We start from the raw sequence: 20,819 nt of genomic DNA on the forward strand, positions 1-20,819 counted from the left end.
TATCGTGGGGGTTGTACGTGCTCAGAGTGATCCGCTAACCTAACGATAATAACCTTATGAGTATGCTTAGATGAAGACGGTTATCCGCAGTCAATGAATCTACAGAGAACTTGTATGTACTCTAGTTTTACGTCGAGCAACTGACTGGGCTGGTATTCGGACGAAAAATCGAATCCAGCGAAGGAGCATGTCCTCAGCTTTATACAGATAAATTTCAGTAAACAGATAAATTTCAATTCTACATTTTTTGTTTGTTAAATTCGAAACTTTTCAGATTGTTATTGAGTGGATCCTCTGTTCATCTCTCAGCCGTGTCCGGAATTCATTCTCTAACATTAGTGAATCAGTGTTCTCAATCATCGCCAGTCTTCAGAAAACAAACGCAGCGCTGCGCTTGAGTTGAATTTTCATCAGCGCGCGCTCAAAGAACACTCGTATTCTCTCTTGGTGCGAAGCGCACAAAATTCATAAGCACGACAGCGCAAAATGTACCCGGCGCAGAACTCAGATACTAAACATTTCTTCTCACTTGTGTGATGCGCGTCCCATTCTATACACACACACACACATATATATACATCAAATTCTAGCGCCCGCTTTGTCTTCGTTCGTTCTAAGCGAAGCATAAAAACAACAGCGCGCCCCCATTTGATCCGCTTGTGTGAAGAAAAATATCTCAACAGAAACAGCAATCCGTGCTTACGTGCCGTGCTGTGCGTACGCACAGAGCAAATTTCAGCGTAAAACTCAGCTTAAAACTGGGCTTGCGCCCACGGCGCTGACAACCAAACATTTCTTCTGTGTTTCGGAGCGTGCTCATTCGCCAGAGCGCATGTGTGCACGAGGAGTGGGAGCTCAACTGGGTACAAAAATCTTGTTGCACATCAGCACCGAGTTGCTTTCTATTAGTGTAAAGTGTTGCTAATAATGAAAGTGGTACCGTGTCGTACCGTGTCGACGTCTGGTGACGACTTTTAATTAGGGGCCATTATTTGGGTGTACACCCAGGTTTTTTTTACGCGGGGGATACGTACCTCGTAAAAAAAACGCGTTAATTGGAAAATCCGCGTAAAAAACCGCGTTAATTGGAAAATCCGCGTAAAAAACCGCGTTAATTGGAAAATCCGCGTAAAAAAAACCGCGTTAATTCGAAAATCCGCGTAAAAAAAACCGCCGTAATTGGAAAATCCGCGTAAAAAAAACCTTGTAAAAAAACCTTGTAAAAAAACCTTGTAAAAAAACCGCGCAAAAAGAAACCTGGGTGTAATCTCTATCAGATTAGAAGACACGGAACCAGTTTTCAAATGGACACTGTCCGGAGAGCAGCATACAGGAACAATCTAAGAGGTCGTGTTGGCCGTTAAAAGTTTTTCATTTCAATGATGAATATGAATAAAAAAAAGTAAAACAAAACTTTTCAAGCTAAACGGTTTTATTGTGATAAAACATAATAATAATACCGATAAAGTACTAAAAGCTAAAACATAATTAGACGAGTAGCAGTTAGCAGTAATCACACCCCTTCCTTTAAAACTTTAAAACTTTCCGATTCGATTGGTATGCAAATCATAAGAATGCGTTCGCTGTGAAAATAGTTATCCACGTTAACTTTATTTCAAAAAATATAATTTATTATGAGTTGTTTCCATATGGCCGAACACTCTTAGATCACTACTTTCAACGAGTGGACCGTTTGAAACTAGCGATTGATCAGAAACGGCCAGAATTGGCCAACAGAAGAGGTGTTACGTTACATCAGAACAACGCAAGGCCACGCCACTCCGGGAACTTGATGAGGAAGTTTTAATGCATCCACCATATAATCCAGATCAAGCACTAAACGTTTGCCACCATTTTCTCGCATTGCAAATTTCCTGAGTAATAAGAAATGGAGATCAAAAGAAGATTATGAAAATTGATTACTAGAGTCTTTCGTCAAAACTTCTATAAGAAAACTATTACTAGGCAAAAAATTATACAACAATATTTGACTGAAATCGGACAATTCGATAAATAAGTATAGAATTTCACGCAAATTATAATAATAATATAATAAGTTTAGGCCATAAGGCAAATGAGTTTAGAATTTCACGCAAAAATAATGAATTTCTTTTTCCCCAACCTAATATAAATTTGGATGATAAATTAAGCAGTTTATTCCAAAACAGAATTTATAACGTTTTTGTGCCACACCAACACCAACATTTTACTTCTATTCAGAGAGTACTGACAGCTTGCAAGTGATTTGCCCTGGCGCCTTGGTTTTGCGTCCGTGTACGGGACCACATTCAATGAGTTAGATTGTTCTAATTCCAAGACCTTATTTGCAAAACAAGCTCTGAGATATTGAAACATGTTTTGGAATCAGTAAGTAACAATCATACGACTCTTGGACATTTGATTCTTCGAATGAAGTGACTATCTTACCACTCCGTTCAGCCGGCATAGAAGTATAAACGTTCAAAACTTTGCTCTCCAAAAGTAACACTCTTGTTTTCGAAATTATTAACTTACACCCCGGTACAGAAATGAAAGACGTAGTCCTAAATCAAAACAAAGCAGAGTCGAACCACGTTATCTGGTGAGCGCTACAACTCAAAGTCCATATTCACTCGATGGCATTGCTCACAGAGTACCTTTCAAGGAAATGACATCGTAGAGTTGATAACCACGTTTTAATCTGTGTAGAGATATCTTCTTGAAGCTCTTTTGTATTTTGTGACAACTCTTGTTGAAGGTTCTTGGGTATTAGGTACGAAACAATCCAAACAATTGAAACAAACATTCTCTCACGAAAGCCTTAACAATTGCGCTGCTCGTTCGGTTGACATCGTTTTATTGTACAAATACTGTTTCGTAATGGAGTTTGCAAATGAACATCCAACTGGACATCTAATATGTCCAGTGAGAGGTAGAATTTGGGCACAAGAGAATTCATTACACATTCTGTTCATTGTTGATTCTGATCTCGAGTCTTTCTATCAGTAACGGCACCGGACCTAGTGGTACCCCTAAGGCCGAATTTGGATCACGTCTTAAACGAAGGGGAGTACTCGGGCCGGGTTTAACTCGAAACTTCCGTAAAATTGTAACCAGCGCAGCCTGTACCTGTGTTAATCCAAAACGCATTCCAATGCAGTACCGGGGCCCCTTTCCGAACGGTAAATACACGTACGGATGTCGATTGGCTCGGTTTGTTGCGTTGAATCGCTCCGGATCGAACCGTTCTGGCTCCGGATAGTGCTCTGGATCATGGTGGATGGCAAAAGTTGGGATGAAAACCATCGTATTCGCTGGGAGCTTGAGATCGCTGCCAGGGACTTGATAATCTTGTGTTGAGTTCCTCTGTATATCTCCTACTGGGTATTTGCGGAAAGTTTCTGCGAGTTAGAATAAAATGAGTACATGGTTTAGCAGATATAATTGCAAACCTACCATCAATAATCATATTCAGATACTCCATCGAGGAAACTGTTTCGTGGGTCAGCACTCTATCGCCGCCGCATACCCCCATGATTTCGCTCCGCACCTTCTCTTGAATATCTGGGTTCATCGCTAGTTCATACAGACAGTAGACCAATCCGCTCGCGGAGGTTTCGAAACCCGCCCAAAAAAATAAGAACACTTGAGCAGTAATCTCTTCGATCGTCAAGCTTTCCTCCGAATTGTTACTGTTCTTTAACTGAATCAACAAGTTTAGGAAATCATTCCGCTGAATGTTGTTCTTTTCTCGGTAATCGATCGTACTTCGCACAAGTTCCATGAAAAACTTCTCCGCACTCGCGCTCGCTACTTTGATCTTGCAAATAGCAGATAAGCGCTTAAACGACAGCAGTATTGATGACAACAATAATTTCACTGGCATTTGATCAGTTATTTCATTGAAAATTTTATGTAGCTCACTATTGTTGTCCCGCAAGCTGTTGCAATTTATTCCCAGCGCACACGTACCAATGACGTCCATCGTGCTCCCGGCCATAATATCCTTCATTCCAAGCTCCTGACCACCGTTTGTCGTTGCATCCAGCAAATAATTTTCCAACTGATGCTGCACCTCGAGGATAGTCTCGAACATCACTCTTATCCTACTTAAACTGAACATTGGTGCGATTTTCGTTCTCAGCAATCGCCACGCGTCACCCTCCAGCATGAGCAAATTCCCCATTAATGGATCAAACTCCGAATTAAAACTTACACGGCCTGGAAAGTTCGCGAAATCCTTCACTAAAATTGACTTCACGAGCTCCGGATCCACCACGATCACCGCCCGCGACATAAACGCCATCACACCACCAATCGGAACATTGCGCGCTTTAAATTCATTATACATCCGTTGGGTGGTCTCCTGTGTATTCTCCGAACGGCCTACGTTCTTATAGTTCCCATAGATCATGTGTGTCTGGCCGATGCAGGGAAATCCTTGATTTTCCCAGTAGCGACGACGTTTGTCCAGCACGAGATACAAAACGGCTGTTATTCCCAGCAGTATTGCCACAGCGACATGGAGACAGCTTACATACGGAATCATAATGAGTGACTGTGACTGAGCTCTGCGTGGTGTGTCGTTATATCGTGGGGGTTGTACGTGCTCAGAGTGATCCGCTAACCTAACGATAATAACCTTATGAGTATGCTTAGATGAAGACGGTTATCCGCAGTCAATGAATCTACAGAGAATTTGTATCTACTCTAGTTTTACGTCGAGTAACTGACTGGGTTAGGTTATTCGGACGAAAAATCGAATCCAGCGAAGGAGCAATGTCCTCAGCTTTATTCAGATAAATTTCAGTAAACATTTAAATTTCCATTCTCCATTGTTTGTTTGTCAAATTCAAAACTTTCCCGGCAGTTCATCTGCTCTGGAATCAGTTTCTCTAACATTGGTCAATCAGTGTTCTGAACTGTCGCATAGTTTTCTATCACTGTAAGATGTTGCTGTTAATTGGTGCGTTTCATCTTAGTTCGCCGTTGACATTTGATGCGAAATTCCATTTGGAACGAATGGTTTGCGTAGTTTCGTCGCTCAGGACGCATCGGACAGCAAAGTCTGCCATAGATATTCCAATACCAACACGAGAAACTCGATAGTTGTCTTTCTTCGATGTGACCAAACAGAAAAATTGTATGAATCGAACTCGATACATAACTACTGTGGAGTAAAATTCATGATTTTTGAAGGGTCCAATTTAAGGCTCACCGGGAATTGTTTAAAATAATATTGCAGCGAAATAAAAAAAAAGAATAGGAGTTGGGTGTCAAAGAACAAATTGTAGAGACGTTCTCTTGGATGGCCACTAACGTTCCAGTGGAACTTTTGCCTTCTCAACGTAGCACTACTTGCGTCGTTTTCTATAAGTAGTACTTGGTTTAGATTTCTATGCCGAATAACACGCCTTGAATGTACTCTGGAGTGGCAAGCTCTAGAATACGCGTGACCACAGTGCAAGCCGGTAGAGACGTTAGAGAGATTGAATTTGGTTGATAGAAACAATCAAGTTTATTTTGGGATAAATAGTGACACCTTGAAACCCACTAACTTTTTTTTTACTTCCAACTGGAACAAATGGACCTTTCACTTTCATTTCACTTAAATCCACTAATTTGTATATGTATTAAATTGTGTATTAGATTTTATCGTAGTCTAAATGAAAGCCACAGAGTCGTCCTACATCGCCAATTTAAAGCAAACAGAGCCCTAAACAAAAAATGGTTCAATAACATTTTTTTTAATTGTTTATATACATGTACCTTTTTTTTCTTCCTCAGAAAATATCTTTGTCATATAAAAAAAATTCTTATGTTCGGAATCTATCAGGAGGTGATAGAGGATCATATATGATGAAAAAATTCTCCTACGTCTTTGTCCGAATTGCAACGGTGACAGAGCTATTGAACGTATTTTTTTATAATCCAGGCTCTGTTCTCCTTATACTGTTTCTACTTCAGAAAGTTATATAATAGCATTCCATTTGAAAGATAGAGGAAAATTTTGAAAGTGAAAAACTCAAAAGTTAGTGTTTTAAGTGTAATTATTGATTGTATCCCGAAAATGCATAATGGCATATGTACAGCAGAGTAGAAACAATAAGATAGCCTATTAACCTTAACGTTGAAATTTTATATGTTTTCTTAAAATAAGTCATATTTGAAATGTATAGAAAAAAGTTTTTCCACGCTATATATAATCGAGTCCGCCCTGTACTAATCGTATACTATATTCAACAATATATCAGTTCATACTTTTTCTAAGTATTTTTTTTAATGTCTAGTGAACTTGTTTGCGAATCAAAATAGTTCTCTTATAACGGGTCTTTCATTAAGGACATGTCAACTTTTTTTTAATGAAACACATATTTTTTGAGATATTGAGTTCAAATTGATTCTCTAGATTGTAGTTCAACTCATTGTTCCAATCGATTGAGTACATATCATTAATGTTAAGAACTTCCAATTCTGGCAAAAATAGTCTTTCAACATGTCGCGGTAGCGCTCTTCATTGACGATAACATGGTGATCGTTCTCATCGACGAAGAAATGCGGCCCAATCACGCCTCCGGCATGTAAACCACACCACACACTTTTTTTTCGGATGCAATGGTGTTTCTTGAAGCACATGCCATCAAGCCAGAAATAAACCTCATAACTGAAGATGATTTTGTGATGAAAATCATCACTTTCTTCAAGATTCGCCAGAGCCCAATCGGAGATGTTTCGGCGCTTCATTTGGTCAAGTGGCATGAGTTCTTAAGTCAATTTGATCTTGTAAGGATGATCTTTTCGCAAAAAAGGACCACAATGAAGTTTGGGAGATGCCCAATTCATGAAAATGTCGTGCAATTGACTGATTTGGGTCATTTCGGATGGTTTCACTTGCAGCTGTAATACTTTCGTTGCTTCGGGCGGGGCGGCTTCTCGTTGGCACAGAAGCATCCAAAAACGAAAATGTAGATTCAAATTTGGTCACTAAACTATGTGCCCCCTGCCGGCTGGGACGATTATAACGGCCGAAGATAGGAACGAGCGCTCTTGCAGTTGCAACCAATGACTCCGAATTTCTGTAGTAATTTTAATACTTATTAAACGCTGCTCGCTCGTGTACTTCACCATGATGAAAATGTTCAAAGGATTTGTTCACACGGAGACACAAAACTTTCAAGTCGCTAATGAGTGACCCTCTATACAGTCAACAATGTTTACGTGCGATTCAATCGTACACAAATACTTCACCTAAAGGGTGTGTCACATCAAATTGCATCACGGAAAAAACGCTGTAGAAATTCGCCCAGTAGACCGATCCTTTTGAAAATTTTAGACAGTAAAATAAAAACTATTAAACAACTTTTGGCATTTTCCATTTTTCATACTTCGAGCCCAAGCCCGTATGCTCGTACCTTCCTCTTTACCCCGTCCATAAGGTTCTGTACAACGTCAGGTTGTAGTTTTTTTTTGAACAGAAATCCATTTTCTCTTGAAGTCCGCCTCCGATTTGACAACTTTTGGGTTCTTTTGGAGGGCCTGCTTCATAATCGCCCAATATTTCTCTATTGGGCGAAGCTCCGGCGCGTTGGGCGGGTTCATTTCCTTTGGCACGAAGGTAACCCCGTTGGCTTCGTACCACTCCAACACGTCCTTTGAATAGTGGCACGAAGCGAGATCCGGCCAGAAGATGGTCGGGCCCTCGTGCTGCTTCAATAGTGGTAGTAAGCGCTTCTGTAGGCACTCCTTAAGGTAAACCTGCCCGTTTACCGTGCCGGTCATCACGAAGGGGGCGCTCCGCTTTCCGCAAGAGCAGATCGCTTGCCACACCATGTACTTTTTGGCAAACTTGGATAGTTTCTGCTTGCGAATCTCCTCCGGAACGCTGAATTTGTCCTCTGCGGAGAAGAACAACAGGCCCGGCAGCTGACGAAAGTCTGCTTTGACGTAGGTTTCGTGGTCCATTACCAGGCAATGCGGCTTCGTCAGCATTTCGGTGTACAGCATCCGGGCTCGCGTCTTCCCCACCATGTTTTGCCATTCGTCGCGGTTAGGAGCCTTCTGAACCTTGTATGTACGCAGGCCCTCCCGCTGCTTGGTCCGCTGGATGAATGAACTTGACAAATTCAGCTTATTGGCGACATCCCGGAACTTCTCGGATCACGTCTAAACTGCTTAACTACGCGCTTGTGATCTTTTTCACTGACGGAGCATCCATTTTTGCCGTTCTTCACCTTCCGGTCGATGGTTAGGTTCTCGAAGTATCGTTTTAGTACTCTGCTGACCATGGATTGGACGATTCCCAGCATCTTACCGATGTCCCGATGTGACAACTCCGGATTCTCGAAATAAGTGCACAGGATTAATTCACGACGCTCTTTTTCGTTCGACGACATTTTTCCAAATTTACGAAAAATTGACAGTGAAGCATGGCCAACGTGATCTATACACTCTTATCTGATTTTAAAGCGAAAGCTGAAGATATAATTCCTAAAAATTAAATTTCTACAGCGTTTTTTCCGTGATGCAATTTGATGTGACACACCCTTTAATGATAAGAAAACTGGTGATTTAGGGGAACTGCGGGTAATACGGACAGTGGGGGTAATATGGACAGGTGTTGATTTGTATAGTTACATTTTGAATTCCAGATTTGTGTTAATTGGAACACCTTCTACATGTTATTCTATAATATTTAAACCATCCTATGGCAATGAATACTGATCAAAAGTGGAAAGGGTGAACAAAAATCGAAAATCATGAATGATTCCGCGTGTGGATGTAACTTTAGCGGTTTCTTTATTAAGCAGTTTGAGCGGTTTAGTATCAAAATTCAATTTGCTGATGGTTATATTTCGGTTTGTGAGTTTACAGAGAAGCGATATTAGGTATGTACGGAAAAGTTAATTCATTTGTGAGTGGAAAATTCAAATCATTGAAATAATTGTACTGGTGGGGCGAAATGTGTTTAGATCACATCCAATACATGATGGAAAGTGATGGAGAGAGTATTTAACTCATTTTTGGCTCGCCGTCTCTGTTTGTTCTATTTCAGTTGCTGGACAAATAAACAATGAGAGGAAACGAAGTTATTCCTCTCACGAGCGATAATCCTCTATGCTTCATTTAATACAAACTTGTCCATATTCCCCCCACTATATGTCCATTATACCCGCACTAACAGAAATGCTTACTTTTCGGTCTTCAGTAAAACTTCAGTAAAAAACACTGAAAAAAAAACTTTTTTCCGATCATACCGATCACCACAAATGCAAGCAACGTTAATCAGCTTATGATGTTATGATTGTTATGTTTTCAATGCAATTAATGCCATTTTTGAGCTATTGAAACAAGTTTTTGGATTAAGATTAAGACGTAGTCAGGAGTTCGGCTCCTTTAAACCTATGTAACTGAGCCTGTAAAAATAAACGATTTAAATTAAAAAAAAAAGACGTAGTCAAAAAAATCAGAGGCGCTACCGCTCAAGTCTATATCCACTTGATGGTATTGCTCACATAGTATCTTTCAAGGAAATGACATCGTAAAGTTGATAGTCACGTTTTAATCTGTGTAGAGATATCATCTTGAAGTTCTTTTGTATGTTGAGACATCTATTGTTGAAGAGTTCTTTGGTATTAGGTACAAAACAATCCAAACAATTGAAACAAACATTCTCTCACGAAAGCATTAACAATTGCGCTGCTCGTTCGGTTGACATCGTTTTATTGTACAAATACTGTCTCAAATGTTTGCAATTGTTTGCAAATGAACATCCAACTGGACATCTAATATGTCCAGTGAGAGGTAGAATTTGAGCACAAGAGACTTTATTACACATTCTGTTCATTGTTGATTCTACTCTCACTCGAGTCTTTCTATTAGTAACGGCACCGGACCTAGCGGTACCCCTAAGGCCGACTTTGGATCACGTCTCAAACGAAGGGGAGTGTTCGGGCTGGGTTTGACTCGAAACTTCCGTAAAATTGTAACCAGCGCAGCCTGTACCTGCGTTAGTCCAAAACGCATTCCAATGCAGTATCGAGGCCCCTTTCCGAACGGTAAATACACGTACGGGTGTCGATTGGCTCGGTTTGTTGCGTTGAATCGCTCCGGATCGAACCGTTCTGGGTCCGGATAGTGCTCTGGATCATGGTGGATGGCAAAAGTTGGAATGATAACCGTCGTATTCGCTGGGAGCTTGAGATCGCTCCCATGGACTTGATAATCTTGCAATGTGTTCCTGTATAAATCTCCTGGCGGATATTTACGGAAAGTTTCTGCAAATTAGAATGAAATTAGTACATGGTTTAGCTGGTATTAGTGCAAATTTACCATCAATAACCATATTCAGATACTCCACCGCGGAAACTGTTTCGTAGGTAAGCACTCTATCGTCGCATACCCCCATGATTTCGCTCCGCACCTTCTCTTGAATATTTGGGTTCATCGCTAGTTCATACAGACAGCAGACCAATCCGCTCGCGGAAGTTTCGAAACCCGCCCAAAAAAATAAGAACACCTGAGCAGTAATCTCTTCGATCGTCAAGCTTTCCTCCAGATCGTCACTGTTCTTTAACTGAATCAACAAGTTCAGGAAATCATACCGCTGAATGTTGTTCTTTTCTCGGTAATCGATCGTACTTCGCACAAGTTCCACGAAAAACTTCTCCACATTTGCGATCGTTAGTTTGATCTTGCAAATAGCAGATAAACGCTTAAACGACAGCAGTATTGTTAACAACAACAATTTTACTGACGTTTGATCGGTTATTTCATTGAAAATGTTATGAAGGTCACTGTTCTTGTCCCGCAAGCTATTGTAATTTATTCCCAGCGCACACGTCCCAATAACGTCCATCGTGTTTCCGGCCATAATATACTTCATTTCAAGCTCCTGACCACCGTTTGTCGTTGCATCCATCAAATAATTTTCCAACTGATCCTCCACCTCGAGGATAGTCTCGAACATCACTCTAATCTTACTTAAACTGAACATAGGTGCGATTTTCGATCTCAGCAATCGCCACGCTTCACCCTCCAGGAAGAACAAATTCCCGAATAATGGATCAAACTCCGCATTAAAACTTACACGGCCTGGAAAGTTCGCGAAATCCTTCACTAAAATTGACTTCACGAGTTCCGGATCAACCACGATCGCTGCCTGCGACATATACGACATCACACCACCAATAGAAACATTGCGCGCTTTGAATTCATTATACATCCGTTGGTTGGTCTCCTGTGTACTCTCCGAACGACCTACGTTCTCATAGATGCCGTAGATCATGTGCGTCCGACCGATGCAGGGGAACCCTTGATCTTTCCAGTAGCGACGACGTTTGTCCAGCACGAGATACAAAACGACCGCTATTCCCAGCAGGATTGCCACCGCGACTTGGAGACAGCTTACACACGGAATCATAATGAGCGACTGTGACTGAACTCTGCGAGGTGTGTCGTTATATCGTGGGGATTGTACGTGCTCAGAGTGGTATGCTAACCTAACGATAATAACCTTTCGAGTATGCTTAGACGAAGACGGTTATCTGAGGTCAATGAATCTACAGGGAACGTGTGTCCACTCTAGTTTTACGTCGAGCAACTGACTGTGTAGCTATTCGGACGAAAAATCGAATCCAGCGAAGGAGCAATGTCCTCAGTTTTATCCAGGACAGAAAATTCGAATATTTTCCAATGCTTGAGAAATAGAATTTTTATTGAAACTTCGTGTAGCATTCATATGTAGTTCATAAAATGGAGGAATAAACTCTTAATTAATCATATCATTCTAGCAGATCAAAATAATTACGTTTCCCTCCACTCGAACATAACTGTGAAACAATATTTGAGGAAAGGTTTTATTTGGGCAAAACCTGAAGAGTCTCGTATTTATCGCTGCATGACCATAAAACCGCTGAGGGAAGATCGTCGCAAAACTGCTCGATAATGTGATTAGTTGAGGTACATAAGGACACGTCTTCTGGTCATAGATCACTGCATCGAACTTAACCTCTTTCTTCTGTCCTTTTTCTTTTAACGCAAATTTTAACATTTCTGTAGTGTTTGCTTTGACCATCTTCGTTGCTATATTTTGCACATTCATGAATAAGTTGAATAAAAGAAGTCAATGAATCAATGCCCGGCACCTAACCTCACCTTCGTTTATGCGTGGTTTGTTTCAGCTGCCATTCGTTGACATTTGAATAGATCCATGTGGAAATAGAAACGAATGGGAGCTGAAACAAACCACGCAAAACTGTCAAACTGACGTCTGCATGCACTGTTTTATGTAATGATCTAGAAATCATCACTTAAAATTAAACATAAAGTGCTTCGTGCGATGCTGTTGCAGTATTTTAATCGCAAATCGCAAAATAAAGCTTCTGGATGGATATCCAAACATCTAAGAACTATCCACCGTAATCATTGGCTACAGGCCATTGCAAATGCTGAACATATTTGCATCATCATTGACTCCAAACAGTAAACAATACGTGAGCATAAAGCTAGGGTTTATGCTTTATGAACAGGAACGAATAGTTCTTCTTCTTTTTCATAAATGGCACTTGTAGGGTTCATTATTATATAGATACTCTTATATCTACACAATTTCTATCAATCTTGATAGATGCGCATATTCACACCTGCGAGTGTTGATCCTTGGCTGAACGGACTGTTGGTGACTTGACAGATGAAGAGAGAGAACGGAAAACAGAGCCGGGATTGATGGTGAAAATTGGGAAGTGATTGAGAATTGGTGGCGATAAGCCCCTTATTGGCGATGAGGATGGGATGGATATTCCAAGTAAGTTCCATTAGTATGAATAACCAACATTTCTGTTGTTGTAGACACCTCTCCAAAATGAACGGAAATTATAAGGAATAGAAGAGAGCCGCAAAATGGTGGTCATCAATCACAAAAAAAATTAGAACAGGAATAACAAAAGAAATTTACGACCGATGTGACTGTGTTGAAGTTTGTATTGTTGTATTCATTTACTTCTTGCGCTGCTAGCGAGTATTGAGTCGATCATGTGGTGGCAATAGTTTATGACTAGCGGGATGCCAGTCGTTGCGTGTGCGGTGGTTTGTTGTGGCCGTGCCGGGTTGCCGGTCTTGCTTAAATGCAGTTTATTGTGGCCGTGGCGGGATGCCGGCCTTGCTTAAATGCAGTTTGTCGTGGCCTTGGCGGATTGCCTATGCCTTTCCATTTCGTCTTACGACGGTTATGTCGAACGGACGAAAAATTGAAAAAACATTGTTCAAGTTTTGGAAAAACTTGTTATGCTGCGAATAACGTGATGCCCTCATAACAGAAAAAACTCTAATCAAATAAAACAGTTGGTTCTATAATCTACATAGCACGATGTGATCTCGATTGTAATGATCGGGTAAAAAAACACTATAAGTTAAAAAAAATATTCGAATTGTGTTCATCATCATTTAATTCGAGATGGGAACAACGGATTTAAACAGCTCTGATCAGGATTGATGAGTCTAATTCTGCGTCAGGTCTTTATGCAAAAAAATCCCTACGTTTCCTCCAGTGGAAATTGAAGACGGTTAGATCAGGAATCGAGAACGAATTGTGAAAGGGGAGGGGAGAGAGCTTGCAGACATCAGAAGATAGACAATACCAAGTGGGATACAAGTTGGTGTTCAGGTTTTAGTCGAATGAAGAAGGAAAACAAAGAAAGTGCTGGTCCAGTATCGTCAATGGAAAAAGAAGATTATCGTATTAATAAGGACATGAACTGGACCTGCGGGTGTTGAGCCTTGGTTGAACGGGCTGTTGGTGACTCGACAGATAAAGAGCCCTCGCAGACTGCATACTTTTTATCGGCAGACAGTTTGATCAAGTTGGCCCGTTAGTGCAAAAACCGATCCAACTGAATCGGTGTAATGTGCGCATATCCATATCTCTCCATACTGATTAAGTCGGTCGATCAAACTATCGGCCGCAAAATAGTCTGCAGTATGCGGGACCTCTAAGAGGGCGAACGAAAAACGGGCCGGAATTGATGATGAAAATTGGTAAGTGATTGAGAATTGGTGGCGATAAACACTATAGCACTAACGTTCCTAGAGGAACTACGCAGTATTACTTACATCATTTTTATTAGTACTTAGTTGAGATTTCTATGCCACATAACACGCCATAAATGCATTCTGAGTGGTAAGCTCTAGAACACGCGTGATCCCAGTGCAGGACGGAGGAAATTTGTTTGATGAAAAATTCCCCGACCAAAACGGAAATCGAACCCGAACCCCCGGCATGTTAAGTTTGACGCTAACACTCGGCCACGGGAGCACAAGGGAAAAAGGTACGAATTAGCATGAAATACGAGGTAAAATACCAAAGAAAAATACCATAAACAACATCCCATAATATTATTTAAATACTCAAATAGGCACATTCAATGCCAAAACAACACCACTCAAGTATTACTGGGGTATTGTAATTATCAAATTTTGGTATTGAGTAGCTATTTCTGGCAAGTTTCTTTTTTCCCATGAGCGTCCGCGGGATAATCGGAGACCGTCCGAAGTAGGATTGGGCGATCTCAGATCGATTCTTAGAAGATCGATCTTTTTCATTTCGATTTCCGATTTTTTGTACTCTAGAAAATCGAGATAATCGATTTTTTGCTTTCGATCTTTTCAATCTTAGAAAAACTTTTTGTAGAGAGTAACCTTACATTTTTTAAACATAATGTCAGCATTTTGATCACTTCTTCTACGATTTACTTCTGCACAAGTGCTGACAGAGACAGAACTAGCGGCAACGAATGAGGGGATGCACTGTAACCAGTTGCGCATAGGATAATTGATTCTGACGTTGACATCAATTAGAGGCGAAAGGTTGTTTTTTAGAATTGGCGCCAAAATCAAGAATCGACTAAATGACAAATGTATGGCACGATTGGCTTTTATGTGATCATTGTCAGCTGATTTGTGGGCGGTTGTTGCATCTCTAATAATGCTTTTTCAATTAATTTATTTAATAAAACGACTGCCTGGCGGCACAGGATGAATGCCTGTGACTGTGGCTTTCATGCTGAGGAACAAGACAAAATGCTTTTGGTATTTTGGAGTATATATCTATCTTATAACCAACACATCCATCCTGGAAATCCATGGAATAGTCATAAAAAAATCTGTTTAGATAACAGGTTTTCCATTTATTGATATACATATATGTAAACTAAATTGATAAAAATATACATCTTAATATTTTACAAAATGTTTACACAAAATCATGGCGCAACAAAGTGAATTAGCTTATCATTTAAGCTCCCTTTTTCACTTTATCTAATTCCGTTCCACCTGCAGCAGCACACCACCTTTGGGAACTGCAAGTCCCGACTTCGGGTCCACTTCCAAGCGGGCGGGTGTATTCGGGCCCGGTACTACTCGGAACTTTCGCAGTACCGTAATCAAACCAACCCGGGTTTGCATCTGTCCGAAACGCATTCCAATACAGTTGCGTGGCCCTTCGCCGAACGGCAGATACACGTACGGATGCCGATTGGCACGATTTGTAGCGTTAAAACGCTCCGGATCGAACCGTTCCGGTTCCGGGTAATACTCCTCGTCGTGGTGGATAGCGTACGTTGGAATAAGCACCAGAGTTTTCTCGGGGATTGTCAGATCGCTGCCTTCGATCTTGTAATCATTTGCAGCCGTCCTCATGATCAGATCGGCCACTGGATACTTCCGGAGAGTTTCTGTGGATTTGTTTGGCGGTTAATTCAATCATTCGCTTGCTAACAATGGGAACTTACCATCGATTACCATATTAAGGTACTCAACCGAAGACGCCGTTTCGTAGGTCAGCTTTCCATCACCGCAAACCCGCTTGATTTCGGCTCGTAACTTTTCCTGAATATCCTGGTTCATCGCCAGCTCGAACAGACAATGCACCATTGTGGTCGACGACGACTCGAATCCCGCCACGAAGAACAGAAACGCTTGAGCGGTTATCTCATTCATCGTGACTCTCTCCTCCGGATTTTCACTATTCTTCAGCTGAATCAACAAGTTCATGAAATCATTCCGCTGAACTTTATTCTTCTCCCGATACTCCACCGTATTCCGCACAAGATCCATATAAAATTTCTCCAAATCGGCGGGCGTCTCCTTCAACTTTAGTGTCTTGGCCAAGCCTCTGAACATGTTCAAAAATATCACCCACATCATATGCAGCGGCGATTGTTTGAATATTTTCCTCGACACTTCGCGAATTTCGTTGTTCCCGTCCCGCAAACTATTGCAATCGATCCCAAACGCACACGTACCGATAACATCCACCGTAAAGGCGGACATCACGTCCTTCATCTCCATCTCAACCGATCTGTCGGACGTTTTCTCCCGGAAGTAATCGCCCAACTCATCCGCCACGCCAAGAATAGTCTCGAACATCATCTTCATCTTCCCGGAGGTGAACGTCGGCGTCAGCTTCGCTCTCAGCTGGCGCCACGCTTGGCCTTCCAGGAAGAACAAACTTCCTGACAGTGGATCTACCTCCGGATTGTGGTACAGCCCGCGACTGTGGAAATTCGCAAAATCTTTCACCATAATCGCCTTAATCAGCTCCGGATCGATCACTATCACCGTCCGCACTACATAGAAAATGGTCCCCCCGATCGGTACCCCGCGTGCCTTGAATTCCTGATACAACCGCCGGTTCGTTTCCTGCATATGTTCCGTTCGGGAGGCTTGCTTGTAATCACCGAACAGCATCAGTGCCCGACCGGTGCAGGGAAAGTTTCGATCTTCCCAGAAGCGGCGCCTTTTATCCAGGAAAAGCCACAAACCGATGACCAGCGCCAGGGCGGCGGTGATCCCCGCGGCCAGAAAGCATTCGCATAGCGGCATTATGACGTTTAGTGCTGGCAAAACTTCGATTGCGACTGAGCGTGAGATGCGTGCGCGACTTAGCTCGAAGCGGTTGACGCGTTCGAGGGAGTCGCAATTTGTTTGCGCTCGCGCTCCGCCAATTAGATGATGGAATGGTCTCTCCGTGTTTTTGAATCTCGTTTTTGTCACATATCTTATCAAATTCGGGTATTTATCTATTCGTATCTGATCGCCAATGAACAAAACCCAGTTGTCTACAGTTAGTGGTTCATACAGCAAAATTCGGTGATCTCAAACTGTGCCCGATTCAAGATAATGGCGCAAAATCAAAACAAAAGTTTCCTCTTCTTCGTCTTTGCTCGGCTACGCCCGAAACACGCATACGCTTGGATTTTGGCCTGCGCAGCCTTCACGCTCAGCGGCGCTTCGCGATTTAAATTGGTTGTGAGAGTTTTCCGAAAAGGAGAGAATAGCCGAAGTACAGTCTCTGAAAGCGTGATATTAACGCGAGCACAAATGATGTCATTCATTTAACATATGGATTTGATCACTCTCGCATTTTGAAGTTAATTTCGTTTCGGCAAATTTGTGTGTGAAACAAATTTAACGGCTCACTACGAAAGCCGTACATACAAAGTCTGTTCAAAATGTACTGCGTATTTTTGAATTTCCGTGGGTTACGTATATTCGATTTGCAATATTCTTTTTGTGGCGTTATGTTGGTACTGATTTCATACACTTATGCAGACAAGATCATTTATTGAGAAGTAAATAAGAAAATATCAACGCCCAGTGAGATTTGCATATTCTGCTAACATGAAATAATATGTGAGTTCTTTTCTGGTGTCAAGCAACTCATACGCATATCATATGGACACAAATCGAAACTCGAAACACAATGGCTCAGTTCGCTTCGCTTATTTAATTGGATGAACCTCTGAAAAGCCAAATAAAAAACAATAAAAAAATGAGCAGCAACGCGTGTCGCATTCTTTTTTGCCAAAGCGGCTACACGATAAGATTTTCACCGAAAGTCTCCCCGAAATTGAATCTGATGATTAGTTGCTCCAGAGGAGCTCAGATGTTTGGTGCGTCAATTATTCACATTGTGCACAAGGATGGAGCTTGCTGGTTTGATCATAAGCGTATTTCTGGGTCTAGCGCTTCTCATCTATAGCTACTTGCGTCGCCAGCAGCAGTTTTGGCGGAGAAATGGCATTCCAGTGGCCCCAGAACCCCATCCACTGTTCGGGAATGTCAGCGGGATTGGGCGTACCGCCCATACCTACAGCCTGCTGCAAGGATTATACCGGGACTTCAAAAGGCGTGGTTTGCCGATTGGAGGATTCATGAACTTCTTCCAGCCAGCGATACTGGTCGTTGATCCCGAGGTGTCCAAGAATGTCTTAGTAAGGGACTTCAACGTGTTCCATGACAGGGGTATCTTTGTCGATACGATAGGAGACCCGGTCAGTGCTGGATTGTTCAGTCTGGAGGGAGTTCAGTGGAAGGTTATGCGGCAGAAGCTCAGTCCGACGTTTACATCGGGTAAGATGAAGTACATGTTTAGTACGGTGTTGAGTATTGCACAGGAGCTGAAGGCGTTTATGGTGGAAAACTGTCATCGAGAAGATCTGGAAGTGAAGAATATCTTGCAACGCTTCACGATGGACGTGATCGGGAATGTGGCGTTTGGAATTGAGTGTAACACGATTCGGAATCCCAATACGGAATTCAGCAGGATGGGCAATAAATCGTTCGAATTTGACACAGTGCGGTTATTTAAACTCTTCGTTGGGGGTAAGTACAGGACGCTGGCAAAGATGATCGGAATGAAAGTTGTACCGAAAGATGTTTCGAGCTTCTTCATGGAGCTAGCAAAGAGCACGGTTTACTCGAGAGAAATTAACGGGACGAAACGAAATGATTTCATGAGTTTGCTGTTGGAGATTAGAAGTGAGGGAAAGTTCCTTACTGAGCCAAATTCTGGCGGCGAGGGACTCACGATGGGTGAAATAGCAGCGCAGTGTTTATTGTTCTTCAACGCGGGCTTCGAAACATCTTCATCGACGATGAATTTCTGTTTATACGAGCTGGCCATGAATCCGGATCTGCAGGAAAAATTACGAATTGAGATCGAAGAATCGATTGCCAAAGATAACGGAGAAATCATCTACGACACTGTAATAGGAATGGATCTTTTAGAGCGGGTCGTGAATGGTGCGTGCTTTTTCTATCGCCATCCAAATTTACCATAACGCTACTATTATTTCAGAAACCCTCCGCAAATATCCTCCCGTTGACAATCTCTTCCGCGTATCCAACGCACAGTACACCTTCCCGAACACAGCATACACCATACCGGCGGGGACATTCCTCCAAATACCAGTGTATGCAATGCATCACGATCCACAATACTTCCCAGAGCCCGAGCAGTTCAAACCCGACAGATTCCTACCGGAGGCTGTGAAATCTCGTCACCCGTACGTGTATTTACCTTTTGGTGAGGGCCCCCGAAATTGTATCGGGTTACGATTCGGGCTAATGCAGACCAAAATAGGTCTGATCACATTGCTGCGGAGCTTCCGCTTTTCGCCGAATAAAAAAACTCTGCCGAAGTTGGAGTTCGATCCGGCGCTGTTTGTGTTGTCACCGAAAACCGGAATGTATCTCAATATAGAGCCGTTGTAATGTTTTAATCAAAAGATGTGAAACAATAAAAAAATTGAGTTCTGCTTTATGTTTTCAACTTATGGTGAACACGTTTTCTACAATTGCTGGAATGGTATTAACAGCGTTATCTTTAGTGAAATTAATCAATATCTCATCCGAAGCTTTATCTTTAAATATCAGTTTGATTGTGCTTCGTCATTCACGAGAAAAACATTATTCTTTACTGATAGATAATCCTCTTATCAACGAAATAACTGCAGTGGATCTACATTTATCGTATATTTTCGCAGGTGTAGAACGAAAATTATAAAAAATCCATTGCGAAGTCCACAGCAATTGTGAAAAGAAAGTAGATTTGTGAGAGTGTATATGTTCATAAAGCATGTTTCATTTAGAATTTGGTCGCATAAAGTAGGACATTTCTCAGCCTATAAATTACGTACAAAAAAGGGAAGGATGTCTATTTGTAATATATTTCAAAGAAGACTTTAACTTTATACAGCGATCATCTGAATAGGTCCAGTAGTTCAAAAGTTATGCATTTTATTGAAAAAAGTCATATTTGGAAAAAAAGAGGAAAAAAAATCGGACCACCCTAAAATGGGTATCCCAATGAAATAATAAAAAATACGGATCAACCAATTTTTACGAATATCTGAGAACCACTATATCGGTTTGGCATGGCATGGCTATATAATGACAATAAAAATGTGTGTACTAAATTTAAGATCAAATAATCAAAAGGGATCTTTCATTTGATACTCATGTGCGGGAGTTGCATGGAAGAAATAGGGTAAATGATTATGGTTTGTCCGATTTAGGGTGTTTTCACGCAACCAGTAAATGCAAATCGATTTTTCTTCATGAAAATCATATATGATCAAAAAAATCATAGGGGGTCTCCTTAGCCACATTGGTTGACATTGACCATCTTTGTGTTGTTACAGAATAACTACGTCCACGCAACAATCATCAGCGATGGAGATCGATCCACGGTCGAAATAAGATCGATTTATCCATACAACTGCTCTGTTCTGCAAAACACATCGGGCTGCTGATCTTATTAATAACTCAACAATGATCAATCAACTGGCTCTGTTGCCCGGTCTAACTGGATAATGGAAGAACAGAAGGAAAACTCGTATGCCTAAATGGCTACTGTGTAAATGTGCAATGTTATAGAAAGGAATATTCCAACGCCGAAAAAAGGCAACTGTGTAATGTGCTAATTATAGATATGATAAACATGTGAAATGTACACGATTAAAATTCGGCTCTGTTACAGTTAAAATGTTAATGAGCCTAAAATA

General features: G+C 41.4%; 3 protein-coding genes across 10 annotated transcripts in view; 2 read left to right on the forward strand and 1 right to left on the reverse strand.

The window, feature by feature from the left end:
* Positions 1-20,819, forward strand: part of LOC129773288 (sodium/calcium exchanger 3) — a 352,801-nt gene that overhangs the window by 299,284 nt on the left and 32,698 nt on the right. The window lies entirely within an intron of this gene.
* LOC129773344 (probable cytochrome P450 6a14) lies at positions 15,138-17,773 on the reverse strand. The gene is made up of 2 exons (XM_055776946.1): positions 15,762-17,773; positions 15,138-15,704 (listed from the first exon to the last, which is right to left on the reverse strand). The coding sequence occupies exons 1-2, from the start codon at positions 16,852-16,854 to the stop codon at positions 15,289-15,291; spliced, it is 1,509 nt and encodes a 502-aa protein (XP_055632921.1). The 5' UTR covers positions 16,855-17,773; the 3' UTR covers positions 15,138-15,288.
* LOC129773329 (probable cytochrome P450 6a14) lies at positions 16,983-20,676 on the forward strand. The gene is made up of 2 exons (XM_055776933.1): positions 16,983-19,056; positions 19,112-20,676. The coding sequence occupies exons 1-2, from the start codon at positions 17,955-17,957 to the stop codon at positions 19,525-19,527; spliced, it is 1,518 nt and encodes a 505-aa protein (XP_055632908.1). The 5' UTR covers positions 16,983-17,954; the 3' UTR covers positions 19,528-20,676.

This window comes from Toxorhynchites rutilus, chromosome 1 (assembly GCF_029784135.1).
Source record: "Toxorhynchites rutilus septentrionalis strain SRP chromosome 1, ASM2978413v1, whole genome shotgun sequence".
NCBI lineage: Eukaryota > Metazoa > Arthropoda > Insecta > Diptera > Culicidae > Toxorhynchites > Toxorhynchites rutilus.